This window comes from Ictalurus punctatus, chromosome 1 (genome assembly GCF_001660625.3).
Source record: "Ictalurus punctatus breed USDA103 chromosome 1, Coco_2.0, whole genome shotgun sequence".
In the NCBI taxonomy this organism is placed as follows: domain Eukaryota; kingdom Metazoa; phylum Chordata; class Actinopteri; order Siluriformes; family Ictaluridae; genus Ictalurus; species Ictalurus punctatus.
The window spans coordinates 3,268,385-3,296,221 of NC_030416.2; the positions used below are offsets into that span (position 1 = coordinate 3,268,385).

The 27,837-nt window shown below is 37.3% G+C and overlaps 1 protein-coding gene across 4 annotated transcripts; it reads left to right on the plus strand.

Moving 5' to 3' along the window:
- The first annotated feature begins 1,166 nt into the window (after positions 1-1,166).
- Positions 1,167-27,837, plus strand: LOC108273210 (corticotropin-releasing factor receptor 1). 4 transcript variants are annotated; one of them, XM_017482344.3, is made up of 14 exons: positions 1,167-2,022; positions 9,088-9,178; positions 10,294-10,338; positions 10,426-10,545; positions 14,774-14,859; positions 16,788-16,894; positions 22,875-22,995; positions 23,328-23,481; positions 24,072-24,132; positions 24,307-24,379; positions 25,235-25,320; positions 25,551-25,689; positions 26,706-26,747; positions 26,996-27,837. In XM_017482344.3, the coding sequence occupies exons 2-14, from the start codon at positions 9,154-9,156 to the stop codon at positions 27,134-27,136; spliced, it is 1,200 nt and encodes a 399-aa protein (XP_017337833.1). In that variant the 5' UTR covers positions 1,167-2,022; positions 9,088-9,153; the 3' UTR covers positions 27,137-27,837. The 4 variants fall into 4 exon arrangements, with proteins under 4 accessions (XP_017337833.1, XP_017337813.1, XP_017337823.1 ...); XM_017482324.3 differs by lacking the exon at positions 1,167-2,022 and adding an exon at positions 6,056-7,038; XM_017482334.3 differs by lacking the exon at positions 1,167-2,022 and adding an exon at positions 6,065-7,038 and having other exon boundaries at positions 25,554-25,689; positions 26,996-27,836.

A 27,837-nucleotide genomic window follows, 5' to 3' on the forward strand; every position in this document is an offset into this window, starting at 1 on the left:
TATAGAAAATGAATCAACACCTTCTGACCAATCAGTATTGATTGGTGTATATATAAAATGTTATAATTTTTGCTATGTGCTTGCTATGATATTCTATATGGTTGCTAGGTGGTTGCTATAGTATTCCAGTTGTTTGCTAGTTGTTTTGATAGGTGGTTGCTATGGTAACACAGTTGGTTGCTATAATATTCCACACAGTAAAATCCCCAGTGTTGAATTAACACCCGGAGTGTTTATTTGAGTCCAGTAGACTGTAGGTTGTGGTCACTAGAGTGTTGCTAGGTGGTTGATTTGCTAACACAGTTGGATGCTAGGGTTTTTCTAGGTTGCTATGGTATTTCAGGAGGTTACTAAGGTGGTTGCAATGCTTGCCAAATGGTTATGATACTCCATATAGGTGCTAGGGTGTTGCAAGGTGGTTACTATGCTATCCCAGTTGGTTGCTAGGATCTTCCTAGGTTGTTGCCATGGTATTCCAGTTGGTTGTTGGAGTGTTGCTATCTAGATGCTTTGATATTCCAGCTGGTTGCTGGGGTGTTGCTATATGGTTGCTATGGTATCCCAGGTGGTTTCTAGGGTGTTGCTGTGTCATTGCAAGCATATTCCAGTTGGTTGCAATAATAAATATTATAACATTTTAGTTTTTTCATGCGGTTGCTTTCATTTGTTTCAGTTTATGAAATGTTTTAATCTCAGTTAATCTATCTGTTCCTGGATTATGGGGCACTGTGAGAACATCTGGAAGAAGACACACACACACACACACACACACACGTTTGTTTGTCCAACAAATCTGTGCAGTAGAGCCAGAAAAATGAGGTCAGTCTGTTCTAACAATAAAAAGAGTGGATTTCAAACAACAACAACATGCATAAATAAACTCCACATCCCAGATGACACTAACTATTGAACACAACTCCATACTGGAGGTGGAACAATATAATAAATACACTGTGTGAAAACGGTACAGCCCGGTTAGGCATCTGTTTTATTTCCCTATCCCAAAGGATTGTAGGGAAAATTCAATTTTGTTGTTATTAATTGTGTCTCATTGCACACGGACTGCCCTTTATATCTTCGTGTTCAAAGTCTATTCAATACTGTGACCTTTTCCAGTGATTTACATTTTCAATAAACATTTCATTAGACTACACGTAAAGCATATCATTTCATTAAAGGGGGCCACTATCAAGAATCAAGGCTTTAGTCACTGAGATGACGTTAACATCTCTCCTTCTTATTGAGATCCAACTCAGAAGAATTGGTATGGATCTCTTCAGGCCAGCACAAGGATATCCCTCTGCGAAAGATCTCCACTGTTTCAAATAATCTCCCGATTTGGGATCCCGAAAGAGATCCTAATTGATTGAGGCATGTCATTTATAACACATGAACTGTATGAATTAGTGGGAATTAAAGAGATCCACACCAGTGTTTCTCATCCACTAATGGAGGGGTTATTGGAGCACTTTAAGTGCTTATAAAATGCTTAACAGCAATGTTCCTAATCTCGTAGTTGAAATTGGGATAAATGGTCTGGGAGGTACTCTTGGCCTCCACAGGATTTTCCCACATTTGAATTATTACACAGGCGGGAGACCTGCGGTGTTCTGGACATGATATAAGAAAACTAGGAGGACGGTCCAACAGCCAGTAAAAATGAAGTTCAATACACTTTGGGTCACTATATAGTATTTTGGAGAATTTGCCAAGGGCCCTTTGAGGTGACATGGTGAGTGGGAGAAGTTGACTATGAGGTTTTGCTCACAGGCAGGAGAAACACACAGCACATATACCACTTTAATCTTCTCAAACAATCGAGGAAAGCAGTCTTCGTCAGTGTCGGTGGAGAAAGACGACTTGGAACTGGAATATCCAAAAACAGCCGATTCCACTCCAATCCCAGTTGGAGTTTGAGAGGTTGCCCAGCTTCTCCACTGGAAAATTGCTGTGGTATATGACAAATAAAACACTGTATCATAAACAGATGATACATTTGTCAACAACAAAGATAAAGACAAGGTAAGATCCTCACCAATGCCAAATCTTGTAGACTAAGATGTTTGAGCCTTGCTTGGTGTATTTCTGATTCTGAGCTTTGGGTCACTGTTGAACAGTCTTAGCAGGAAGTGTAAAGAAGATAATATCAGCAACACTACTTTACTGTATTTATGCATAATCAACAAGTTTGAAATCTTGAAGTTCAAAACTACTATAATTCTGCTATAACTGCTGCTATAACTGCTTTATAAATGTTTCTGACACTGTTTTTTAAGCTCCATTTAACCGCTGCATTGGATTTAATCCCCCCCAACACACACACACACACACACACACACACTTCTATTCTTAGTTAATCTGTCTCTTTTTGGATTATACAGTATGGCACTGTGGGGAATATCTGCAAAAAGAATGTCCCTCATTATGCAAAACTACAGAGCTCTTAGTTATTCACGGCACTGCGGCTCCATAAACTCCATCCATTTTTCCCATCATCCTCTTACTTATGACAAACAAAATCAAGTCAAATACCGATACATCCAAACCAAAATTACGTACAGTGACAAAGTAATTGTACTTATGTGCATTGTTGAAGGTCTCACTGACCCCTTGGTTCTCCAGTGTTCACAGAAACACAGCTACATATGTAAATATTGAACAGGACACACATTTTTGCATACACACACACACACACACACACACACACACACACACACACACACACACACACACACACACACAGATAGATAGATATCTAAGCTATGCTGGTTATGTTGCATTCTTCCATTTGAGATTAAATGAGGTGTGCAGCATTGAGAAATAGAATGGCGGCAAACCAGCTCTGTCACTTTTTATCTTTCACGCAAGCATACATTCGCATACATATACACACATCTCAGGGAAGCTTCTACTATCTACACAAAGAGGTCAAAGTCACCAGAGTCATCTTTTCTATTGGTTGGTGTGTGTGTGTGTGTGTGTGTGTGTGTGTGTGTGTGTGTGTGTGTGTGTGTGTGTGTGTGTGTGTGTTTGGCCACAGCTGAAAGCTTAATGCATTTCCTCCTATCTGTTTTTTTGTTTTTGTTTTTGTTTTTTAAATATACAATGAAATATTTTATGTGATTTTGTTCAACATGAAATCGGCTTCTGCATTTATGCAAGGCCATGATGTCATAGTGTTTCCAGGAAGATTCCTCGTGAACTGCACACCCATTGGTTCTCATGGCAAAAATGTCCAATTTCATACATCGTGATTCAGTGTTTATATTATTATTATATTAAGACATAATTAAGAAATATTATTATTTTTATAGCAAACAACCTAATAATAATTTTAAAAAAAACATCTATTAAGCTGGAATTCCTGATGCTATCTGAAACAAAAAGAATGGGTCATATTGCTTCAGGAGATCAGCAAGATACAGCAATTCAAACCCATTCAAAGCCTTAAATGTCATAAGGAGGTCTTTGCAGTGTTCTTGATTGTAAGAATTGTATGAATTGTATTTTCACTGATGCAATAAAAGAAGCTACTTTACTTTAGATTTGTTATACCATTCGTCTATTCATGTCAGGCTTCTGTTGACATTTGATCCAGCCTGGAATTTAGCCCCGTCCCCAGCATGACTGAAGGTCCTCAACTCTGCCCCTTTTCCATAAACAGCAACTCAAAAGAGAGGAAAGGTTCACTATATTATTCACTATATTATTACCTGTGATGCACAATTATTTTATGCTACTTCTGCTAAAAAGTGCTAAAATGCGAATTTTTTCGTTCGAAAATTTTACTTTTAGACACCAAAGTATGTATGTATATATGTATAACATACATGTAAAGGTGAATTAAAGAATATTGTTTAATGACTACTAAATCCTGGTTAGCACATTTGCCTCGCACCTCAAGGGTTGGGGGTTCGAATTCTGCCGCTGCCCTGTGCATGTTCTCCCCGTGCTTCAGGGGTTTCCTCTGGGTACTCCGGTTTCCACCCCAGTCCAAAGACATGCATTGTAGGCTGATTGGCATGCCCAAAGTGTCCATAGTGTGGGAATTGGTGTGTTAATGTGTGTGCTATTGTGCCCTGCGATGGGGTTGCACCCCATCCAGGGTGTCCCCCACCTTGTGCCCCGAGTTCCCTGGGATAGGCTCCAGGTTCCCCTGTGTTCTCCTCCAGTTGACCTTGTGTAGGATAAGAGGTATGTAAAATGGATGGATGCATGGACTACCAAACTCCGACAGGCAGGTGAGATTTGTATATACATACACAAAATAAAACCAGAACATTGAACTCTTTTGTTTTAACTCTCATGGTTTTATTTGGGTAATTTTTAAAGACATGACCAAACTATCATACTTTAATACAGAATGTCATGTGATGGTGCAGAACATGATTGTTTATGTGATAGCAGATCCTACTGATGCATTTCTGATCTGCATTCTTGCTGGTAGGTGTTGTCTCAATAAGTATACCCAAGAAGATGAAAAACCAGCACTTGAGCTGGATTTCTCTGAAACATTATTCCAGAGTTCAGGGACGATATAAGAAAAATATCAAGAGTAGGCCTGCCTCAACTAAACGAAGTGCTCAAGATGGGTTAAATTGCTTTAGGAGACCAGCAAGATATACTAGAGCTAATCCATGTCTATAGGAAATGTTGAATTTTAACCCTTACAATCTTTAGATAAGAACTTGGAGAAATCATGGCTACTAAGGAATTTAAGTAGCCACCTAATTTGTTTATTTAGATACTGTGTGAAATAAGAATCTAATAATAATAATAATAATAATAATAATAATAATAACCTCATAAGTTTGAAAAACACAAGTGCCTGATGCTTATTCAGCGATTCAATCGTGCTATTCCGAAGACCAGCTAATTATTTAGCCACCTTCTCCCACACTGCCAGGAGATTTGTTTGTGTTTACAGTTCTGTTTTATTGTCAAAGTAAACACATTACAGTACAATGCTATGTGGCTTGTTTGTGTTTGAATATGGTGCATATCTTAGCTGAGACATAGAATCTTAAATACTCCTAAGATAATAAACAGAAATGAAGGAAAAGCAGGCCATGGCCATGATGGTAATTGAATTATGGTGAGATGAATTAGGTATGTTAAATGCAGTAGGCTACTCAGCCGGGACTGTGACACCCAACTGCAATGCACTGAGAATTAAACATTCACTTTAAACAGACACTAAATAATACTTGTCTTGATGTTTCATCTACATTAAATTTTGCTTTTGGTGTTGTTGTTTTTTAAAAACATAATACATGGGTGTCCCAATGCAAGTAATAGTAGTAGTAGTAGTAGTTGTTCTTCTTCTCCTGCTTCTTATTCTTCTTCCTCCTCCTCCTCATCTTCTTAATCTTATTACTAGCAGTAGCAGTATTGTTGTTGTCGTTCTTCTTAATCTTCTTCTTCCCCTTATTATCATCATTATTATTATTAGTAGTAGTATTGTTCATCTTCTTCTAACTCTTATAATTATTATTATTATTATTATTATTACTATTATCACTATTACTAGTAGTAGTAGTAGTTGAAGTATTGTTCTTCTTCTCCTTCTAATTTTTCCTCCACCTTTTATCATTATTGTTAGTAGTAGTAGTATTCATCTTCTTCTAATTCTTCTTCTTCCTGCTCCTCTTTTTCTTATTATGATTAGCATCATTATTATTACTATTAGTAGTAGTAATGTTCTAATTCTTCTTCCTGCTTCTCCTCTTCTTCTTTTTCTTCTTCTTATTATTAATAGTATTGTTCTTCTTCTAATTCTTCTTCTCCCACTCATCATCTTCTTCTTCTTAATATTATTATTATTAGAAGTAGTAGTGGTAGTAGTAGTATTGTTCTTCTTCTAACTCTTCTTCTTCCTCTAATTATTATTATTATTATTTGTAGTAGTAGTAGTAGTAATAGTAGAAGTAGAAGTAGTAGTAATAGTAATAGTAGTAGCAGTAATAGTAGTAGTAGTAGTAATAGTAATAGTAGTAGTAGTAGTAGTAATAGTAGTAGTAGAAGTAGTAGTAGTAATAGTAGTAATAGTAGTAGTAGTAATAGTAGTAGTAGTAGTAATAGTAGTAGTAGTAATAGTAGTAGTAGTAGTAATAGTAGTAGTAGTAATAGTAGTAGTAGTAATAGTAATAGTAGTAGTAGTAATAGTAGTAGTAGAAGTAGTAGTAGTAATAGTAGTAATAGTAGTAGTAGTAGGCTACGTAGGTTATGATAAACTTCCGGGACCTCTGTCGCCTGTAATCGCCCCCATGAACGTGACACCGACAATTTCGAGCCGATTCGCGCGCGTGCCTCAGTTGCTACGCAGTAGGCTATAGGCTGTACTCATTCTTATGGAGCGGGGCGGGGGTGAGGGGTATTAGCGGTCAGCCACGCCCACCCGCGTGCCAATCAAAGCTTCCCTCTGAACGTCAGGTTGCGGGTGTGAGCGCGCGCGGGGACGGTGCGTGATTCCCTTGAACTTGAAGGGAAAGCGGAGACGATTAGTGGATTAACAGGCGCGTGATTAAATGGACAAAATAAATAAATAAAAGGAGAAAACAACACAAAAAAAGAAGAAGAAGAGCATAATAATAAAAAGAAGTCCCCGACATTTATCTGTTACATTATGGACTTGCCTTCACGTGCATGGGATATTTCACTTCATATTTCATGCACTTCGAAGTGACCTGGAGGTTTCTGTTTCTTTGGACATATGCAATTTGTTTTTTTTTTGTTTTTTTTCTTGGATTGTAATTCCTAATATTTTTGTGTGAAGAACTTGCATCCTGGACAGGATCATGCAGCATTGTTGACCTCTCAGGCAACAGCTCCACATGGGTTAAAAATCTCTTCCTTTCCATGTGCATGGGAATATGACAGCTCTCTAAATATGACAACTCAGAAATATGGAGATGGAGACTGCCTTACACTAAAAAAAAGTCCCTCACTGTAGTCAAACAGGATGTTAAGCTGAACTGATTAATAAGCCTGCCATCTGATCAACTGGAAAGGAAAATGTGGATCTGCCTAATGCTAAAGGTGAGACTGTAGAGTCTGTAAGTACATTTTCACTTTTCCTGAGCCATTACACCTGAATCAACTCATTGTAAAGCCCTTCAGGCAGTGAACCTGGGTGTGTGAGGAGGGGAAACACGCTGAAATGTGTAGTTTAGCAAGCAGGATTGGGGAAAAAAACATTTGGTGTAACACAAGAAAATGATGCTATGTTAGGCTGTATTAATTCTGATTTAACATGAATTATTATATCCGGTCTTCTGCATTTGAGCGTGATACGGCTTTAATACCTGATTCAGTATATGACCTCAGTAGTAATCCCTTAATTATGGAAAATGATTTTTTTTAAATCCCTAAAATGACAAGAGTAAGAACTATATAAATGCAAAATAACAAATATACGATATACAGTAAGTTAAAAATGAACCGATACTGTAATTAAACATCCACTAAAATACTGTTTTATGATTTTTCCAGCACATTAAGTCATTGGTCTATTTCCCAGTCCCATATTTTCCAGATGTTCAGATCTTCCTGCAATATTTTGTTTTGCTCTGCACAGCTGAAAATAAAAGCAAGAAAACATGACGGCGCATGCTGTTAGAGGAAAATAATCAACCAAGAGGCGGTGCGATGCGACTTGACGCGAAGGGTTACTGTTATCACCTTGACATTGATTACTTTCCAATTAAAGCCCATCTCGTAGTGTTTTATTCCTCTTATACCACAGCAGTTTGCCAACACTAAAACTACAGGATGTTATGGAAGAATGGTGTTGTGTGTCGATTTACAGTTAAAGTCGTGGAACATTCATGAAACAAGTTAGTTCTTGTTGTTATAATAGCTAGAAATTAGTCCATACAGGATTACGCTGAGGTTTTTTTTTATGTGATTGTTGCGGTCAAAAACGCTGGATTGTTCAGTGGATTTTTTGTAAATTTTCAATTTGCGGAATTTTTTTGTGCTTTTTTTGCGGAAAACTATTCAATTGGGGAAACTGCAGTTGCACAAAACTGTTTCACACGGTCTTTCACTGTGATGTTTGTTGGTAAATGAGAACTTTTAGCTGTACTCGTTCGACACACGTGAATCGGAGAGGGCTTCGGCTCAATGCGCGTCGCGATGACGTCAAATGCTGCATTGTGATGACATCACATGAAGCGTCTTGGCCCAAATGCATGGAAAATCATGCAAAAAATTGCAAGCCTCTCCGAATATTACTTTGTTTCCTTGATTTGGCGTTCATTTCAGTGATCGCAAATTTGCTAAATCCTGGAGGTAAGCAACTTCAAAGTCATTGTGTTACCAAGTTATTTTGCATTACCCAAAAAAACCCACCAAAAAATCATACACTCCTCTGTTCCAAAGACTTTCCCGTGTTGGAAACAGCTTTACGTCTTACTGTGACAAAGTGCTGACACTGGAGATTCCATCCAATAACGTTAAATAAACATGTCCTCGCAGAAAACATATAACAATAGCACGTTCTATAGTAACAACAAAATGGGTCAAAATGTTGTTTCTATAGAAACGTATTGCAACCAACCTACAGTCAGAGCTGCTGTAATATAAACATAAGCAGCTGTAATCGTTGCCCAATTTTTGTGGTATAAAAGGAATAAAAACCCTTCGGGTCACGCTGTTATAGGTAGTTACAATATATATCTACAATACTGATTTGATTATTTATATATTTATATATATATATATACTCCTCTTTTATTCCTTACATACATGATTATGGTGATCGATATACTCAAATTAATTTCATGATTGGAAAGTGTATTGCATCCTCATGCATACCGATGTGATGAAAACGGTGTTGATATTAGGCTTGTTCTTACACGCAGATACAGAAACTGAATCGTCAGCTGATATAGACTGATATGAAGTGTTGACTTTGGCTCACTTGTTGATTTCTTAAAATAGCCAACTCATATACCAAAAAAAAACAAAAAAACAGATGTGGGATCAACTGAGGGTAAAATGAACGACATTTTGTCCTCTCTGGGCAACTCCTAACTATCTCTCTTTCTGTCTTTATTTTTTTCTGTCTGCTCTCTTTTTCCTCAGGTCTTGTCTATCTTGCCTTTTGTGGTTGTGAAGGTGTCAGCTGATCTCACCTGCGATGCCGTGCTAATGCTGGCTTCTGGAAATCACACATGTGCGTTTCAGTGTGTGTGTGTGTGTGTGTGTGAGAGAGAGAGAGAGAGAGAGAGAGAGAGAGAGAGTGAGAGTGAGCATCTTTAATCTCATATTCAGTCAGTTAGATAGCCATCGTTACAGTCCTGTCAATGATACACTTTGTACAGGGTATGGAATAGTCATGAATGTTGAGCTAACTCACTAAATTGATATTATATTAGCATATTTACCATGATACTGAAGTCCACAATTACTTGTTTAGCTTCTAGTAACTCTGCATGTGACATTTCTTCAATCACTAGGTGTTTTTCAGTAGGGTTAGCTCTTCTATCAAAAATGCTGACTAACATAGCTAACTAGCTAAACAACTAACTCTAGCTAGCAAGTTACATAAAATGTCTGTCAGGTCATGTTATGAAAACTAGCCAAATATAACATTAGGGTTTACTTATAGCATAGAAACTTTAAAAAGGCCTAGTTTTTGTGTCAACAAACATACCTAACAGGCTCAACAATTAATGCTATCTAGCAGGTTAAATAAGCATTCTGTCACGTCATGTGATGATAGCTAACCAAATTTAGTATTAAGATTGAGTTAGAGCAACTTGTAAGCATTCAAATAGGCTTGGCAGCAAAAAACAAAACAGCCCAAGATAACAGCTAACTACTAAACAGCTAATGCTAGCTAGCAAGTCTGTAAAGGCCATGTCATGATAGTTTGTCAAATTTCACATTAGTAATTACCTCTAGCATCAAAAAGTAAGTTGACTAACAGCTAACTAGCTTGTTAACTAATGCTAGATAATGCTAAGCTGCCTTTTAAGTCATGATATGCAGTCTTAGGATTCAAAAGAAATGTTAGCTACAAGAGTAGAGTTGGCGTGGTCAGGTTACCATGTTTTCTAGAAACCCCTCACTTGCTGACCAGAATTTAGAGCGAATACTGTAAGGAAGAGACCATAGAGATCATGTCTGCAAGTACACTACTAATTTATATATGTACATTGTGGGTGTGGATTGTTTAGCTAAACTGGTTAGCTGTTTTGTGCAGAAATGTGGATTTATCACTTCTTTTGTTTTTTTGATTGTTTGCATATACATGACTTTCTTTTTGTTTTGTCTCTCTTTAATCAGTGTACCATCTGGATGCCGCTAATCACTCTGACACTAATAACTCGGGTATGTGTCATGGTTATAGCTGTTCCCTGTCGTGCCATCCATTTCCTCCCCAGATGACAGATTGGTAATCCCCCGCTCTTTGCGTAGGTGTGTTTTGTAGCACAGCTATCGATGGCATCGGCACCTGCTGGCCGCTCAGCGTGGCCGGGGAGATGGTGTCGCGTCCATGTCCGGAGTTCCTCTACGGAGTCCGATACAACACCACCAGTAAGGAGGGATTTTAAAACATCACAGCATGTATCGAGTAGACGATATCTGCCGTTAGCCGCTAACAACATTCATTGTAATTAGTTCACAATTTTAGTTTATGGAGTCTTCTGACTCTGAGAGCATCCAAAAGCTGCTCAGCGGATGGGAAAGCGCTTGGAGGTGGTAATAAAGTCCAAGGGTGGCTGTACAAACTATTTGACAATATTTATATCTTATTGAGCAAAGGGAAATTAAACTTTTTTGGTAAGAACAGCTGCAAAGCCTAGCATCCTAAATGTCTTGTTATTCTAAACGAATATTCCTCTTCCTCTTCTTCTTGTTTTCTCCTAAGGCTAGCCAAACAGTTTCAGTTTGTTTATTTTCACTTCCTGTCTTATTAGCCTTATAACCTTCGATCCATGCACCTCAGCATTGCTTGCGGTGTCATAATGGCGTTGAGTTTTGAGTCGTGCTTAGTGAGGATCGGTGTTCAGACCTCAGATGTAACTACACACTATTGGGAAGTTCGGAAGGCAGAAGCGTGTCTGAGTCACATCCCAATTTTTTTATTGTGCGATATTCTCAAGGGAGGAGCTGGTAGTTCACTCTGAACTACACAGCTCAATTAAATGTGTGTAACCTGACTTTGAATACATGGAACTTTCTTCTAAGCACTAAATCTGAATCTGGGCAGGGATGTTTAAAATATAATTAGTAATCAAACTCGGTTTCAGGGAAGATCCATTTATATAGATCCATTTTTATATATATATATATATATATATATATATATATATATATATAAAATATATATATATATATATATATATATATATATATATATATATATATATATATATATATATATTAGGGATGCACCGAATGTTCGGCAACCGAAATTATTAAGCCGAATAAGTGAAAAGGCCGAATAAATTTGACCGAACAGTGACGTGTTTGATGACACGACCAAATAGCCTAGCAACCAGAGTGAGACGCGCGAATATCACAACCTCGATGAGGGGGCGCGCGCATGCACGAGCTATGTACACGAGCTACGTGCTCTTTGGATGTTGACAGAAGTTTACCGTGGACACGTGCGTTTGTTTTGTTTCTGTTCTGGAATACTCTGTCACGTCGCGAGACGTAAGGGAGTAGAGTACGGAAGCAGGTAAAGACAGTTTGTAAAGACAAAACAGGGTCGGGCGATCGGCAAACAGGCATAAACGGAGCAAAGCAGGAATCAGAGTCGCGGTCACAGAAAACAGGGTCAAAACACAAAACAAGAAACATGAACTAGTACTATGGAGTGGGAGCGGAAAAACCGGCGGGGACTAAATGAACTAATCTATAGTTTAAACTACCTAAATCTATCAAGGAACATAACATTAACAACGTATCTAACTATACTATATCTACTGTAATACTCCGTGAGGTGTACAGGGAAGCGAGAGGTATATATCCCCAATATAATCAGCCGTATAGAACCGAATAGAACCATTTTCTGCACTCTTGTCAATGCACTTTTTAATGCACTTTTTAGTTGTAGGCTACAGAGTGTTCCATTCTTTCAGCAGTCAGTTATAGGCCTAACATCGGCTATTCAAGGGGGGCTCAAAGATGACCACATCAAAATATTTTTATTTTACTCGTTTATTTATTTAAAGTTATATTGTGCCTTGTTGGTAGCCTATGCCTGCTGGAATGAAAAAAATGTTCAGTGTTAAATACATATTTTAAAATTGTTGTTTTTGTAATTGATTTTTTTCTTTGAAAAGCAAGACAAAATAGTCAAAAGCACATTTTGACTATTTAATTTATGCAGTGGTGAAAAAAAGGGCAAAATAAATGGAAAAAAACGCGAAAAAACGTGTTCAGTATTCGGCCTTCGGCTGTCGGCCAAGTTTTTCATTATGTTCGGTTTCGGCTTCAGCCAAGATATGGTTTGACTCTTGCAGTGTGCAGTTTAATATTTTTAAGGGTGGTATGGAGTCTGTGTTTCCTGTTTTTGGAATATCAAACATAATGTAGTGGGGGATAACAGGAATAGAAAGGAGAATGTGTGTTCTGGTTTATTTTTACTCGAGGACTTTAATGAATTCAACATTCAGTACATAACTAGACTGTGTGGCATGTGTACACAATAGAGTAAGTGTTTGTGTGTGTGTGTTTGTGTTTGTGAATGATCAGGCACAAAGGTATTCTTCACCTCTTTATTTAGTTTTACTGGCTGTCAATCTTACATGGTAATGATTCAGAGAACACACACACACACACACACATACACACACACACACACACACTTACATATACTAACATCACAGTGCTCAATTCACAATTCTGATTGGTCAGAGATGTTAATGATGCATTTTCTGGAAGGAGTCTCCAGTGTCCAATTCCTCTCTACTGTGTCTGTCGATGCAAAGGCATAATCATGGGAAGATTTTATTTGGGTTCTCATTTATTTATTCGCAATGCTGTATGTTAGGAGTGCATTCATGTAAACATTGATTATGTCACAATAGTGAAATAAAGCAAATGTGGGGTGTGGGGGTTGATTTGGGGAGGTGGGGGTTATAACTGATTATTTTGTAAGAACAGCATGCCATGAATGTTTTATTCATTACACCACATTATTATTATTATTATTATTATTATTATTATTATTATTATTACATCAAGGCAATTTTCCAGTTCTAACCATTTTTTGTTTATTAAAGAACACGTCATATTTTTTAATCTGTTTATGGTTACGTTAACAGATGTTAAACATCTGCAAAACAAGCTAGCTTCTCTTATTACTTATTTTATAGCAGCTTTAATCAGTGTGATTAATGATTAAATAATATATGGTTTTATTACAGTTATTTTTTTATACCATTCCACTACTAATTTCTGATATGTTTTAAGGTGAATAAAATCCACAAAAATTCAGTGTTGTAAAAATTTACTTTCTGTTGTTGACAACCAATTTTCGTGTTGATAAATTTCTGCATTTTTTTTTTCCAAGTTCAGTAGTTTCAATATTTAAAAATCCAAATAATAGATCTAGGTTAATGTAGGTTTTTATAGTCCTAAGTTATAATAAAACAAATTGTCTCTAATGAACATATTTTATTTGCTTAACCGAGCTTGCTGGTAAAAATGTAAGGCAATTATGTACCGTGAGATCCCGACACAGAAAGCCGAATGGGAACATAGCTGACCTGGATTTTAGTTTGCGTGCAGGTTAAAGGGTCGAGTAGAGAACAGCGTCTCATTCTCTGGACACGCACCAAGTCTCTTGGCATCCCTGGCATATAGGCATTGTCAATCTGGAATCTGATCAGAATAGCGGCAGGAACTACAGAAGGGAAATTTGTAATAGAGCATCTAGGAACTTGGCCACTGATACGTTTTTGTAATACTAGATGTGATTCATAATACTTAGGTTTGCTGACAAAATAACAGAAAATAATAAGTGCTGCTTTATTGAAACTATAGTGGGTAAGATTTTTTGTTAAAACATATAAATTCCGGTAAATTGTTGCCATATGGCAACAATGTGCAGTGGTGGAAAGTATCATATAGTCTAAAATAACACAAAATGTATGAGATTAGAATTCCTATTACTATATTCCAGACTATGGGTGGGTTGCACCAATAAGGATTAAGCTTAAATCTAGATTAAACAAAGGTTTATCTATTAATTGTGTTGCACCAAACTTTTAACCTTGTTTATAAATAAGCAGGCTTACATTTAAACCATCACGTTAATCCTGGATTTTTTCATTTTAATGTTTTCCTTTTCACTGGAGAATTCATATATTTCCATGTTTATGAAATCCGCAATGTTGTCAATGGCGAATCCATCATGATGGAGAAAATTCATCGTAAATGGAGGTTTTAATCTCGGGTTAGAATTCAAATCCCCGATTTGTTAATCTGTGTTTAAAAGTAAGTGGTGCAACACAACTCGATTTAAAATAAAGCCCAGATCAACAAATCCTAGATTAGCTCTAATCTGTGCTTAATTGAATCCTTATTGGTGCAACCCACCCTATGAGTTGCAGAGTTTTTACGCACCAACCTAGTAAGCATGAAAATGTTTCTAAAATCGTCTAGAAAGGAATTACATCACTCAAAATGCGTACAAAAAATTGCACTGTATTTACAATGAAAAAGTGAAACAAGGACAGAAGGTTGAATCGGTACAGTTTTTAGTTCACAGATTTATCTAACGTATCCTGCTTCATTTTCTCTTCCGTAGATAAAATCTTCCGGAAGTGTCTGGCTAATGGGACCTGGGCCCCCAAAAGCAACTACTCTCAGTGCAAAGCTATTCTCAATGTACAGGTAATGCATGAATGGCACACACACACACACACACACACACACACACCTTCACAACTACACAAAAACACATGCAAGAAGGAGCAACATGTATAACCAAGTAGCAGGGATCATACACATGTTTAATATAATGGATAGATGTCCAAATAGGGAGAACCCCACATGATAAAGATAAGATCCTGTGGCACTTCTAGATAAACAAGCAAGAGCGAATCAGCCAGACATAGTAATATAAATGGGGTTAGATTCGGTACTCCCAAGTGACATAACACCCATTAAATGGAATACGAGACGGTCTGGAGAGATTAGACGCAATATTAGACGAACTAGAGTTTGAAACCAAGTCTTTCCCACTGGTGATGGAATCACTCGAGTTATATCTCATTCAATACAATATTTATTGAATTTATAGTAATAAGCATATAGTAGTTTCCTGTAAAATTTCAGACAAAATGCTCTAGGGCAAAATGGATAAAAATGTACGTTAAGATTGATCTTAAAAAGCATTCGGACCAAACAAGAATAAAATTCGTCTCTCGGAAAGGGGAATTCACTGCAGAGGAAAGGACGTGGGACACGAAAGACGTGCATTTGCTTCTGATAGCGGTTACTTTTGCTCCACTCTAACTTTATCTCGGTGAATATTGATTTGTGAATTGGTGAGCCAAAACAAAACAAGAGGTTGGGGCTAAAATCTTGCTAGCATTTTATTGTTAGCACTGTTGACACTCTGGTGCTGTACAAATCTGTATTTCTAAGCCAGCTGACGTGAAAATCTTCTCAAATGTAAACTTACAAACATAAGTGCGTTTCCTGATCTCTGACTTTTAGTTGTGCTGTATGTGAGTGACTGGCTGTGCAATTTAATTAGCGAAATGTTAACAATGAAAGCATTAAGGAAAGAATCAAGGAAGCGAATCATGGCTGTATCTGCTCTGAAATCACCAATAGCACCTGCATAGAGCACATTCACCAAGATCGACGTTCGCCCACAAGTGGCTCATGAGTCACTGTCGGCAGAATGTTTTATCATGCGTGAGGTAGGAAACAAACAGAGATCCACATTTAGGTAGAGTCAGGCCTTGAAAAGATCTAAGTTACAGTAAGAAGTTATTTTATAAACATTATAAACACATTTTGCTCATCCAATCACTGCCACTTCATGTCCATATTGGATTTCCAATGTTATATTAGCTTGAATATAGTTCTAGCTTATGATATTTACTTATGAAGCCAGTAACAGAGATCTACATGGCATATCTTTATTAATATGCTAAAAAAAATTTACAGTGAATCTTTCAACTGTAAAGATTTCTACACTTAGCATAACCTTGTGTTTACATTTAATTGTTAAAAAGTTCACTTTTTCAAAGCTTCCATTTTGAGCATGTTTGTTACAAAACACATTTCATGAACACAGTTTTTCACAATCTTCTACCACCAACAAAACTATGTGAAGGTTTACATCATTTGTGAAACATCCAAACAGACAGGAGACTGGATGATAGCAGCTTGATAGCAGTTCGCTGAGTAGAATCATATCTCATACTACTGTTTAGATTTCAATTTGGCTACAATTTGCTTCCCATAACTAATGTTTTCCCTTACGAGCATGACGTTGACGTTCAATTAATATAAATCGTTCACATTTCACGTCATGTGCTGATGCAAACTTTTGTCAATTCACGAGTAGCGTGCCTACCGTAAGAACGCTAACAAACGAGGCAGGTAAAAATGCCTATGATAATGGAAAAATGACACACGATATCATGACATTTTACCTAAGAACATTTATAGATCATGACAAAATGTTCATGCTGATCAAATTGTTTCTTTTGAATACATGAACATTAGGATACTTTGTGTATTTATAAAAAAATATAGATAGCTACTTTCGATTCAGATTTTCATTTGGTTCGTGTGTGTTGCAGAGGAAGAGCAAGCTGCATTATCGAATCGCTGTCATCATTAACTACCTGGGTCACTGCTTGTCACTGTTCACTCTCCTTATCGCCTTCATAATCTTCTTACGACTCAGGTAAGGCCGTCAGGGGAAAAAAATATACAGAATAAGTTTTATGTTCGATTATAATTTTTAACGATATTTATATCACAACACTGTCGAATTCTTGGGCAGAAGAACAGCAGCAGCTCTGAGAGTAGGTTCAGCTACCAATCAAATCATAGGTTTATATTAATGTGCTTGTTCTTTGCTTGAAGTTTTCATCTCTAACAAAGAAAAACGTGTAAACATTGATTTATTTAACATTCGTGGAAGGAGTCTCCAGTGTCAGCAGCTGAAATGTAACTGTAAATGGATAGAAATGACTAGCTGTCATTCTTTTATGAATAAAAAGTTTTAATCACTGGCAAATTGTTGTGCTATAAAACACTCCGGGACATGCTGTTATAGTCAAATACGAAACATCGGCGTGGTAACAGTAAAGTTCCTTCCTCCCACCGACCCATTGTTGATTATTTTCCATAAACAGCACACCCCAAGTGTTTTATTCTTTACATATACATTACGTTCACATGATTGGGATCCTCCTAAGTATAAGCAAGTGAAAATTGAATGATTTAAAAACTATTCTCCTAATTTGCATGAAACATACTAAGACGTTTAAGGTTAGGGCTAAGGGTGGATTTAGTGTTTGAATCTTTTCTTATGACTTCAAAATTCATCACACTTTTATATTAATTCTTTTAATTCCCTTTTTTTTAATGAGATCATTTATTTATTTTTTAAAATTAAAATAACATTCATTTATATGAAAGCCCTTTTCCGCCACGGAGAAAACCAGACGCTTAGTTAGTTAGTCTCTCTCACAAAGTGGATGCAAGTCCAGATTTTCTTTTAATAAAGTTCAAAACGAAACAAGAACTGTGGAACTTGTGGCAAGGTACAAGGATACAGAAACCAAACAAAAAACCCAGCGAGAGCGTAACATGGCAAAGAAAAGCAAACGTAAGACAAGGAGTGCAGTGCAAACTGTGGCTATATGCACGTAGGTGCTCGTTAACATGACGTGATTCAGGTGCAGGTGGTCATGTGACTGATGCAGTGAGGTGCGGTGGCTGCTGGGAGTTCCTTCTCTGATATACATGACAGTCACATTTCAGGTACTGCATTAAGTGGATGTCTAAATTGTGAGAACAAAACGTTAGAATTGTAATTGTAATTGCGAGAGAGAAAAAGTCAGAATTGTGAGATGTAAGCTCGTAATTGTGGGAAAAAATTCAGAATTGTGAGATGTAAACTCGTAATTGTGGGGGGAATAAAGTCAGAATTGTGAGATGTAAACTCGTAATTGTCTGGGGGGGGTCAGAATTGTGAGATGTAAACTCGTAATTGTGGGGGGAAAAAGTCAGAATTGTGAGATGTAAACTCGTAATTGTGGGGGGAAAAAGTCAGAATTGTGAGATGTAAACTCGTAATTGTGGGGGGAAAAAGTCAGAATTGTGAGACGTAAACTCGTAATTGTGGGGGGAAAAAGTCAGAATTGTGAGATGTAAACTCGTAATTGTGGGGGGAAAAAGTCAGAATTGTGAGATGTTATCTTAAAATTGTGAGAAATAAAGTCGCAATTGCCATTTTTATTATTTGTTTTCCTCTGAGGCGGAAACAGGCTTCCACACGTTTGTGAGGAGAAAGTAAGAGAAAAAATGAGACACTATGAAGGGATGATTACCTATGTAAAGTGTCTGATGAAGTACAATGACTGAAGAACTTTCCCACCTCAGCCTATACGAGAGATTGAGGTTAGACGACAATGAGGTTAGACGACGTTTGCAACCTTTACAACAGGAATGAAACTTTAATATGCGTATATCATGATGCAAGATGATGTTCTCTTCCCTCTCCGTTGCCTCCCTGCTGCTTTCTGGTCTAGAAAACTTTGAATTAGAACATGCTTTATTCCAGCATCACAGAATAACAATAGCAGTTCATAGTCAGTCCACAATAGCACAGCGTGTGGGTGGGTGGGTGAGTGGTTGGGGTGTGTGTGTGTGTGTGTGTGTGTGTGTGTGTGTGTGCACTGTGGGATCCAAAAAACTTAGTCCAGTACCAAGAATGGTTTAATAATAATAATAATAATAATAATAATAATCTTGATTGAGCTTGATTAAAATTGTAATCAGGTTCATTTATACACTGAAGTAACGTTAAAGGTGCAATAAGTACAAATTTGTCAAGATTACAATGTCTCATCAAGATAATATTCGTACTCCTTGAGCCCACCCCCCCATTTCCCACACAGAGCTCCGCCCCCAGAATCTATGGTGACCAATGGAGTTAGCAAAGATTTACTGTTTATTTAAAACTGTTTATGGTGAAAAAAGTATGAACTACAGAAGGAGAAATTTACCTCACAAGTAGATAAATACCTAGCTAGAAAAATGCTAATGTTGCTTGATAGGAGACTCAAATGCTCAGTATATATCTCCACAGAGCAGATCGAGAACAGATCGAGTGGCTAACAGCAACTCAGGTTACAATACAGTCTTCTAGAGCATGCTCGATGCTACATGTTAAACTAACTCGCATGTCTCACATATGTGGGCTGGCTTTCGGTGTTAGCATTAGCATTAGCATTAGCAAGTTATAACACAATAAACCTGAAATAAACGTGAAATTCGGCTCATACTGATATGCTGCTGCGAGAATGATCAAGGGTCCCTTTGCTGTCATTTCATTAAAGCTAGTAAGTTTATTATTCACAACTAAATGACTTTAAACTGAAACCTAATTTTATAAAAGTGTTTCTTTCTAATAGTATTAAGTCATCCTACCACAGTGTTAATCGTTACCTGATGATTCAGCATCTAAAGGTTTAACTTAACTGCTTCAGCAGTTATAGAAGTCCCTGTAGCGTCGAATACGTCGCCTGGTGGAAAAACTAATTGCGTAAGTTACTTCACAACTGACACAACGAATCCGAAAATGTTCTCAATTTTTAACAATTATCTTCAAAAATCAGGTGAGCTATGCTGAAGTGAACAGTATATAAAGCAAAGTAATGTTAGCTGGCTAGCAAACATCTGGGTCTCTGTACTTTGCTAGATTTATTAGATAGCTAGCTCATTAATTCATCCATGTGTCTAGCTACGTGGGCTGTCACAGCACTAAACAAAAACGTTTAATGTGACAGGCAATCGCTACCTAACTACCCAACGCTGAATTGACATCTTAAGCGTAATACCATGCTTTGATACTGCGAAACATCGAAAGACCTGGCCAGCTAGTCTAGCTCACTCAGCTAGCTAATGGCTTACATGAACACGTTTGCGCTGAATGGATTTTGAGCTGTGAAACGCCGATATCTCGACAGGATTCCTTTGAAGCATTGAAAACTGAAGATAAATGAGTTAGGGATGCTCGTCTGTCCTCACCGTCTCAGACGTTGCTGCAGATTTAAGTGTAGACCCCATGTGTCGAATACGTAACGTGTAATTCGTACAGTTAGGAAAGGAAATGTTATGTCATACTCTATGTATATCATAACAACACATACATTGAGTGGGTGGAGCTTAAAGCATTTTTCACCGTTTCAGATAATGCAACTGGGAACCAAAACAGTGAAGTTTTGCGTTTTGATATTTTTAGTATCACAGCTTAGGAGAAGCCGTGTTACAGATGAAATCTGTTTACCCAAAATCGCACTCGTCGTTCGTATCTGTAGCGGACCTGTATTTTCCAACAAAAAAATTGTTTTAGGTTCTCAGACGTTTCCGAGTCTGCTTGAACGGCGTGTTATTTTGAAGCTCGATCTAAAACTAAACACCATATGTTAATGCTATTGAGTCGTGAACCGCTCGGCTGTGTTTTATCGCTTAATTCACTTTCCTGCTTGGAAAGGTTTTATAAAATCCCAACAGTTTATGGACTGCATGTCGGCTGCAGCTGTGCTGCTTGGTCTGTGCCAATGGAAACAGTTTGTTTAAGGGCTTTTTTAAAACCTTTATAGCCATATAAATTGGGTTCGATGCCCTGCATTAGTGCCTGTTTTGTGTTTGCCGAGTGATTACGTTGTGTCATCTCCTGTTCTGCTGTCACCATAGAAACAAGCAGTTAATCAGATTGGTCCATGGATATCAAACGGTCATTTTAGAAGCAAATACATAAAATCATTCAATTGTGTAATTCAGTTCTATCCTTTATTTTATAGCATAAATATATATATATATTTCTGCATCAGACTATTTATTTATATGTTTATTTAATTATTTAATTAGTTATTTTATGATAAAAATGTTTATATATTTATTTACTTTAGTTTTTTTTATTTGTTTATTTTTCTGAGCTTGTTCATTGCACATTCATTCACTGTTGCTATGGATTTATTACTTTTTGAGCTATTACTGTATATGTAATGAATTGATTAGTTAATGTTTCTATTAAATGCAAATTAATTCAATATATTAAAAGCAAATTACATTGAATAGAATTGGGTTAGTTTGGTTTATGTAGATATAATATAAAATATATTATAAAATATAACATATAATATTATAAAAGTTACATTTAAATGATGTTTATATATAAATGAGAACGTTTTAATTGCAGCTGAAATACTTGCATGAATATATTAAAATATATATTTTAAATAATTGAATACAATTTTGTTAATGTTGGTAAAAATAAAAATATTGTTGTAGTGTTATTTATAGCTAACACACTATGACATGTTTTCATTAAAATTTTTATTTAACTATTTTTATTTATTAAACAGTGGAATACAAATTAATATAATGTATTCTAAAAAAATACATTGATTATAATTTGTTTTAACAATAAGAAATTTTTTTTATGTAAAATAGTTTTTTTGGGTTTTTTTTTTTTTGTTATAGCTGAAAAATGCAAATTTTTCATAATGTTTATTTTAACTTTATGTACCTGTATTTATTTCTTAAGGTAATCCTGATTCGGGTTAAACGTCACATTGGATTCAAGTGGAAAGATGACTTTAAGATATATTTAGCTGGCTAAGCAATGAACCTAGCATTAGCTCACCTCATGATCTTTTAAGAGGCACTCTCGTCTATTGTACACACATGACGTACTTAATGCTGAGCTCCTGAAAATATCCTCCGTACCCTGCCAGACGAGAGTGTTTGGGGACCTGGGAGTGGAGCGATTCAGCGGGAGATAAATAATGCATAAATATGAAATATAAATACGCTTGGAAGCGAGAGACCTCCCCTAGAGCGCCGAGGAGGTGGTCTTCTAATATTGCGTGTCAGATTGGGTTTATTTTTAGCGTTATGACTTATGGGAATCGGATATGCTGGGCTGATGCACAATGTAGTAGTGAGTCCACTAAGATTCATAGAGATTTTACAGTGTATGTATGGTATGCTCTTTGAGGAAAAAAGAAGAAAAAAAAGCTGGTGTCTTTATAAACAGCCTATAACAAGTGACATGAGCATCATTAATTAGTGGAAAAGTGAGATAAGTGTTAACCTTAGTTTACACCCCACTGCACTCTTAATGGATCGTGTTTCCTTCTTGAGCATCAGTGAATGTTTGCACCTTTTGTAATAGTTGTGTACGAGCACGTTGTGCTGAGTATCAAATATGCAGAAGATGCTGGAAAAGCAAAGAATAGTGTATGGACCTGGAGGATTTATCTGAACTTCTCAGGACAAACAAGGGACTCATGAACAACTATCATTAAAAAAAAATAGATAAAAAAAACCAGTCGTTGATAATATAATCACACAGTATTAAGAATCAAGCGTATGTAAACTTTTGAACTGGTTCATGTGTGTAAATTCAGTTATAATTGTATGATTTTTTTTATCCAATTATAGTTGTGTGGAACGTTTTTGCGAAACAAGCTAGTTCCTGTTCTCGCTTAAGTTATAGCAACTATAAATTCCTTTAATAAGACCCACACACATACACACAGCTTGTCATGAAACCAGAAAGCCCCAAATCTTTTGTCTTGAAAATAGAAAAACACATGACCAATCTGAATATGGTCCAATCCACTCTTTGTCTCTCTTTGTGTCAGGAGTATTCGCTGTTTAAGGAACATCATCCACTGGAATCTAACCTCTGCCTTCATCCTGAGAAATGCGACGTGGTTCATCGTTCAGCTCACCATGAACCCTGATGTACACGAGAGCAACGTGGTGAGACACAAAAGACCAAAACGGTCGAATTCTTATAACCACTGATGTGATGTACAGTGCGATCACCTTGGACCCAGTGCACTACTGGGGTTAGATGGCGTAAAAGCTATTTATATTTCATATTGATTTATTATTTATCACCTGCTGATCGCGGCACTCTCGAGTCAGCAGACTCTTAGGCCGGCAAGATTTGAAAGATTGCGCAGTATATCTGTATCAGCTGTACAAGCAAAAAAGCACTTTGTGGGCAAAGTTGATGAAGGACACTCAGTCTAAACTTTTACAAAATCTCCCTCCCTCTCACTCTCTCTCTCACTCGCTCGCTCTATAAGCCATGGTGCCGTTTAGTGACGACAGCATATAACTACTTCCACATGGCCAATTTTTTCTGGATGTTCGGCGAAGGCTGTTATCTTCACACAGCCATCGTGCTCACCTACTCCACTGACAAGCTCAAGAAATGGATGTTCATCTGCATCGGATGGTGTAAGTCCCTACATATTCGATCATCACGAGTACAAACAAAACATTACTATTTGGATAAGTTCATATAGATCATATTTTTAAAAAATATATATTTTCAGCCGACCTATCACTGCAGCAAATTAAGTCCAATATTTATGCAGGGAAAGTTCCTCGTCTTCAGAAACGGGTTACGCACGCGCGCAAGGCTCCTCATTTAGAGTATTAAAATCATGTGCATGTAGTTTACGCCTCCAGAGTTGGAAGGTTTTTCTTGGCTAGAAGCTTTTTTTTTAAAATAGATTCTGGACCACTACATTTAAGCATTCGTCTTTAAAAAAAAAAAAATCAGGGATAGAAAATGCGGACCGAAAAAGGAAATCGAGTTTCTTCTCAGCTGCAAGAGACAGTTTTAAATAATACGATAGCGTCTTTTTGAGAAGATGGATGCATTGAAATAAACATCGACGAGAAGTCTAAATCTAACAGTATGGCTCCACCTCTTATTATTCACCAGCTTATAAACCAGCACTTGTCTTGTTTTGAATGTATCCGCTGATGAGCTGGGATCAAGGTCAAAATCGTGTGTAAATAAATATCCCTCTTTTGTTTAGGTATTCCTTCGCCTATTATCGTCGCCTGGGCCATCGGAAAGCTGTACTACGACAACGAGAAGTAAGCGTATGTGGAAATTAAATGCCAGAACATGTTCTATAGCACTATTGCATAGACATGTAGACATGAATCTGCAATTTACAGTATGGGGGTTTTTCCTACGTCTTTCATAAAATGTTCATATTTTTGTGTATACATTCATCAACGTTCCTTTCTTTTCTTCGTGAATATCAGGTGTTGGTTTGGGAAGAGAGCAGGCATATACACAGACTATATCTACCAAGGCCCCATGATCCTGGTGCTTATGGTGAGAAGACAGTCTTAAAAGTCTTAGCTGTGCGATCACATTGTTGATGCATGTTTGTAATAACGATATTAAGTATACTACAGATAGCTGCATGTTATTGAATCGAATATAAACAGAGATGAATGTTGCTTTTGATATCAAACGGGTTGGAGCTGCAAACCTGAAGTACCCGATTCGTCTCCATTGGAGGATAAGAGTTTCGGGACCTTATTGAAACTGTACTGCAAAATAAGGTGTTCCGATCGATTTTAATACTTTCTCCCTGACTTAAAGCATAACAAATACCTGAATAGTGATATCAGCATTTGAATACTCATCGCACATCCTTAACGTCAATTCACAGGCTCGGATTTACTAAGATCCCAATGGTTTAATGTGTTCTGTGTTCTGAGATGCTTTTCTGCTCAGCACGGGTGTAAAGAGTGATTATTTGGGTTACTGTCAAGGTCAAACCACTCAGGCCATTCTCCTCTTGACCTCTGTCATCAACAAGGTGTTTCCGCCTGCAGAACTGGATGTTTTTTGTTTTTTTCCGCACCATTCTGTGTAACCACTAGAAAATCTCAGGAGATCAACTGCTTCTAAAATACTCGAACCAGCCCGTCTGGCACCAGCAACCATACCACGGTCAAAGAGATCACAGTTTTTCCTCGCTCTGATGTTTGATGTGAACATTAACTGAAGACCTGTATCTACATGTTTTCATGCATTGTGTTGCTGCCACATGATTGGCTGATTAGATAATTGGAAAGGAACACATGCTCATTCAAAAAAATTATTATTTTTTTAATCTATTGTTTGTATTGTTTTTCTGTTTTACTGATTCATTTGAGATGTGTCGTATTCTTCCGACAGATCAATTTTGTGTTCCTCTTCAACATAGTAAGGATCCTCATGACCAAACTCCGGGCCTCCACCACATCCGAAACCATCCAATACAGGTACGCACAGGAGTTATAGAAGTCCCGCCCCTCCAGTAAAATCCACCAATCATTTTGTTTTTTACGCTGATGCATGCACAGATATAGGACACTTTGCTGTGTTAGTTATTGAGACACCTGAAAAATCTTTTTTTTTTTTTTTTGGTGTTATTATTGGAGTCAAAGACCACCTGAACAATCCTTGTATGAAAATGATATTTAATCATATTTTGTTATCAATTGTAAATAAGTAGGAAGGCGGTGAAGGCCACGCTCGTGTTACTGCCTCTGCTCGGGATCACGTACATGCTGTTCTTCGTAAACCCAGGAGAGGACGAAATCTCTCAGATCGTCTTCATCTATTTCAATTCCTTTCTGCAGTCCTTTCAGGTAGGCCTTTCTTAGTTACCTGAGCTGAAGGTGAAGCAGGGTCCAAATAATCAGAAGGCGTTGATTCATTTTCGATCAACAGCAGCTCTGGAAGTAGTACGGTTATTGGGAAATAATTAACTCCGGATAAATAATTCACCGTCCACGCCACAGCGCCCTGTCGTCGGTTATTCGTTTTCTATAAATATTCTTTACACGATTAACACAGTAGCTGCATCTCAAATGTCATTAAACAACCTCCACAGGAATTGGACGTTCCTCCACCAATTAAAAAACCCGCAATTATCCAATTCCTAAGTTTTACAGACTGTAAAAAATGTCTTTAACTTAATCTGGCATGAGGTGTGTGAGCGTGGAACTGTAAAAAGCAGAGCTTGGACTGGAGTTTAGATTTCTGTTTGTGAAGTTGCAGGTTTGGTGGGATGTCGGTGATTGTAAGATAGTCGCAAGGGATGTTGGAATAGTTGGAAGCATTCCCAGTGTGTTGAGAAGGTGTAAAGAGGCTACCGCTTTTAAAATGTTTTCTTGAGCCTATAAATAGATATAAATAGGCGTTACTCTTCCCTGTTATCACCCCTGTTACTAGTTTATTATTTTCCGATAACACAAAAATCCAAAAAAAAAAAAAAAGATCTTGTCTATCTGTCTGTACAAATTACTGACACTGGAGACTCCTTCTGATGACGATTTGTTAAGTAGCAAAACGGTTTAAATTCATTGATTATTTACATCACCTAGCGCATCTGCCATACAAATCCCAGTGTACGTCGTGACTACAGAAACCATAACATATTAGAACGAGTGCTTTAATATAAACCTGTGATTTGCCTTGCACCCGGAACTACTTTCAGAGCTGCTAGACACTAATCACCACCTCCTGACCCATCAGCCCTGTTGATAACCATATAATGATTTATATAACTGAAATATGTTTTGGTTTCAGTGATTGATTACTACTATTGCTGTTTGTTTTTTCTTTTTGTCATGCTAATTTATTTTCCCTTACACTTCTTCAGGGCTTCTTTGTGTCAGTGTTCTACTGTTTTCTAAACAGCGAGGTAAGCACAGCGATTGATTGGACCAAACAAACACAATACAATGTTAAGAGAGTGTTATTTGAGTCTATATAAGTGATTCTACAAGGAAAATTGTCGTTAAATGGATCTCATTTTCCGACATACTCTAGGGGTTTAGTAATAAAATAGACATCCTAGGTGTAAATCACACACAGAACTAAAAGTGGCCAGGGAATAACACTAGCCATCATCACTGTAATGTGTATGTGTATTGATATGTTTTCGGACAGGTCCGCTCGGCTGTTCGGAAGCACTGGCACCGCTGGCAGGACCACCATTCCATCCGCGCACGAGTTGCGAGGGCAATGTCCATTCCCACCTCACCTTCGCGCCTCAGCTTCCACAGCATCAAACAGTCCACCTCTGTCTGATACAGGGACGCTTAAGATTGAAAAAGAAAGAGGCAGGCACTCTATCAGTGAGGATTTTCACTCCCCTGACCACATCTGGACAGACACTGGGACTGAAATTAAACGATGAACAGAAAAGGCCATACACGTAATGAAGGGTACGGTGGCAGGACTTCACAAAATGGACCATTCCGTGTTGTTGGAGCGTTTTCCATAGACTCTACATGTGTGTAATACTCAGTTATTTATAGTTGGACACTGGGAAGGGACAGCTATTACGTGGTACAAGCTTTGCCGCGAAAATAATTAAAATAAACAAACTCAACTGGTTTAGTTTTCCTATAACTGAACGCTGACTCCACTCTGTTCACTTCAGGTAATCAGAACTACTTATATAGACTGATTAGCTTCCGGTATCAGCGAACAGTATAGATTATAGGATTAGCTTCAAATGTTAGCTAATTGTACAGAAGAATTAGCTTTCAGCATCAGTTAGTTGTACAGATAGATTAGCTTGTTTGGCTAGTAAGCTTTGTTTTCTGACTTAGCTAGATCTAACATCTGACTGTAGCTAGATAGCTTTCTGTGGATGTACCAGCTTTGGATTCTTTCATTTAACATTAGCTATTTTTGTTTTGCAGATAAATTCACAGCTAGCTGGCTAGCTAATACTGTTGTGGGATGTTGGTGAACTACCAATTAAAACTTTTCTGTAAAAAAAA

What these genes read in the sequence shown, in the direction of transcription:
- LOC108273210 (XM_017482324.3), top strand. Translation starts at nt 7,015, where the DNA reads ATGTGGATCTGCCTAATGCTAAAG. An exon ending in GGCTTCTGGAAATCACACAT is followed by an intron (nt 9,179 to 10,293) that starts GTGCGTTTCAGT and finishes CTCTTTAATCAG; the next exon opens with TGTACCATCTGGATGCCGCT. An exon ending in GTTCATCTGCATCGGATGGT is followed by an intron (nt 23,482 to 24,071) that starts GTAAGTCCCTAC and finishes TCTTTTGTTTAG; the next exon opens with GTATTCCTTCGCCTATTATC.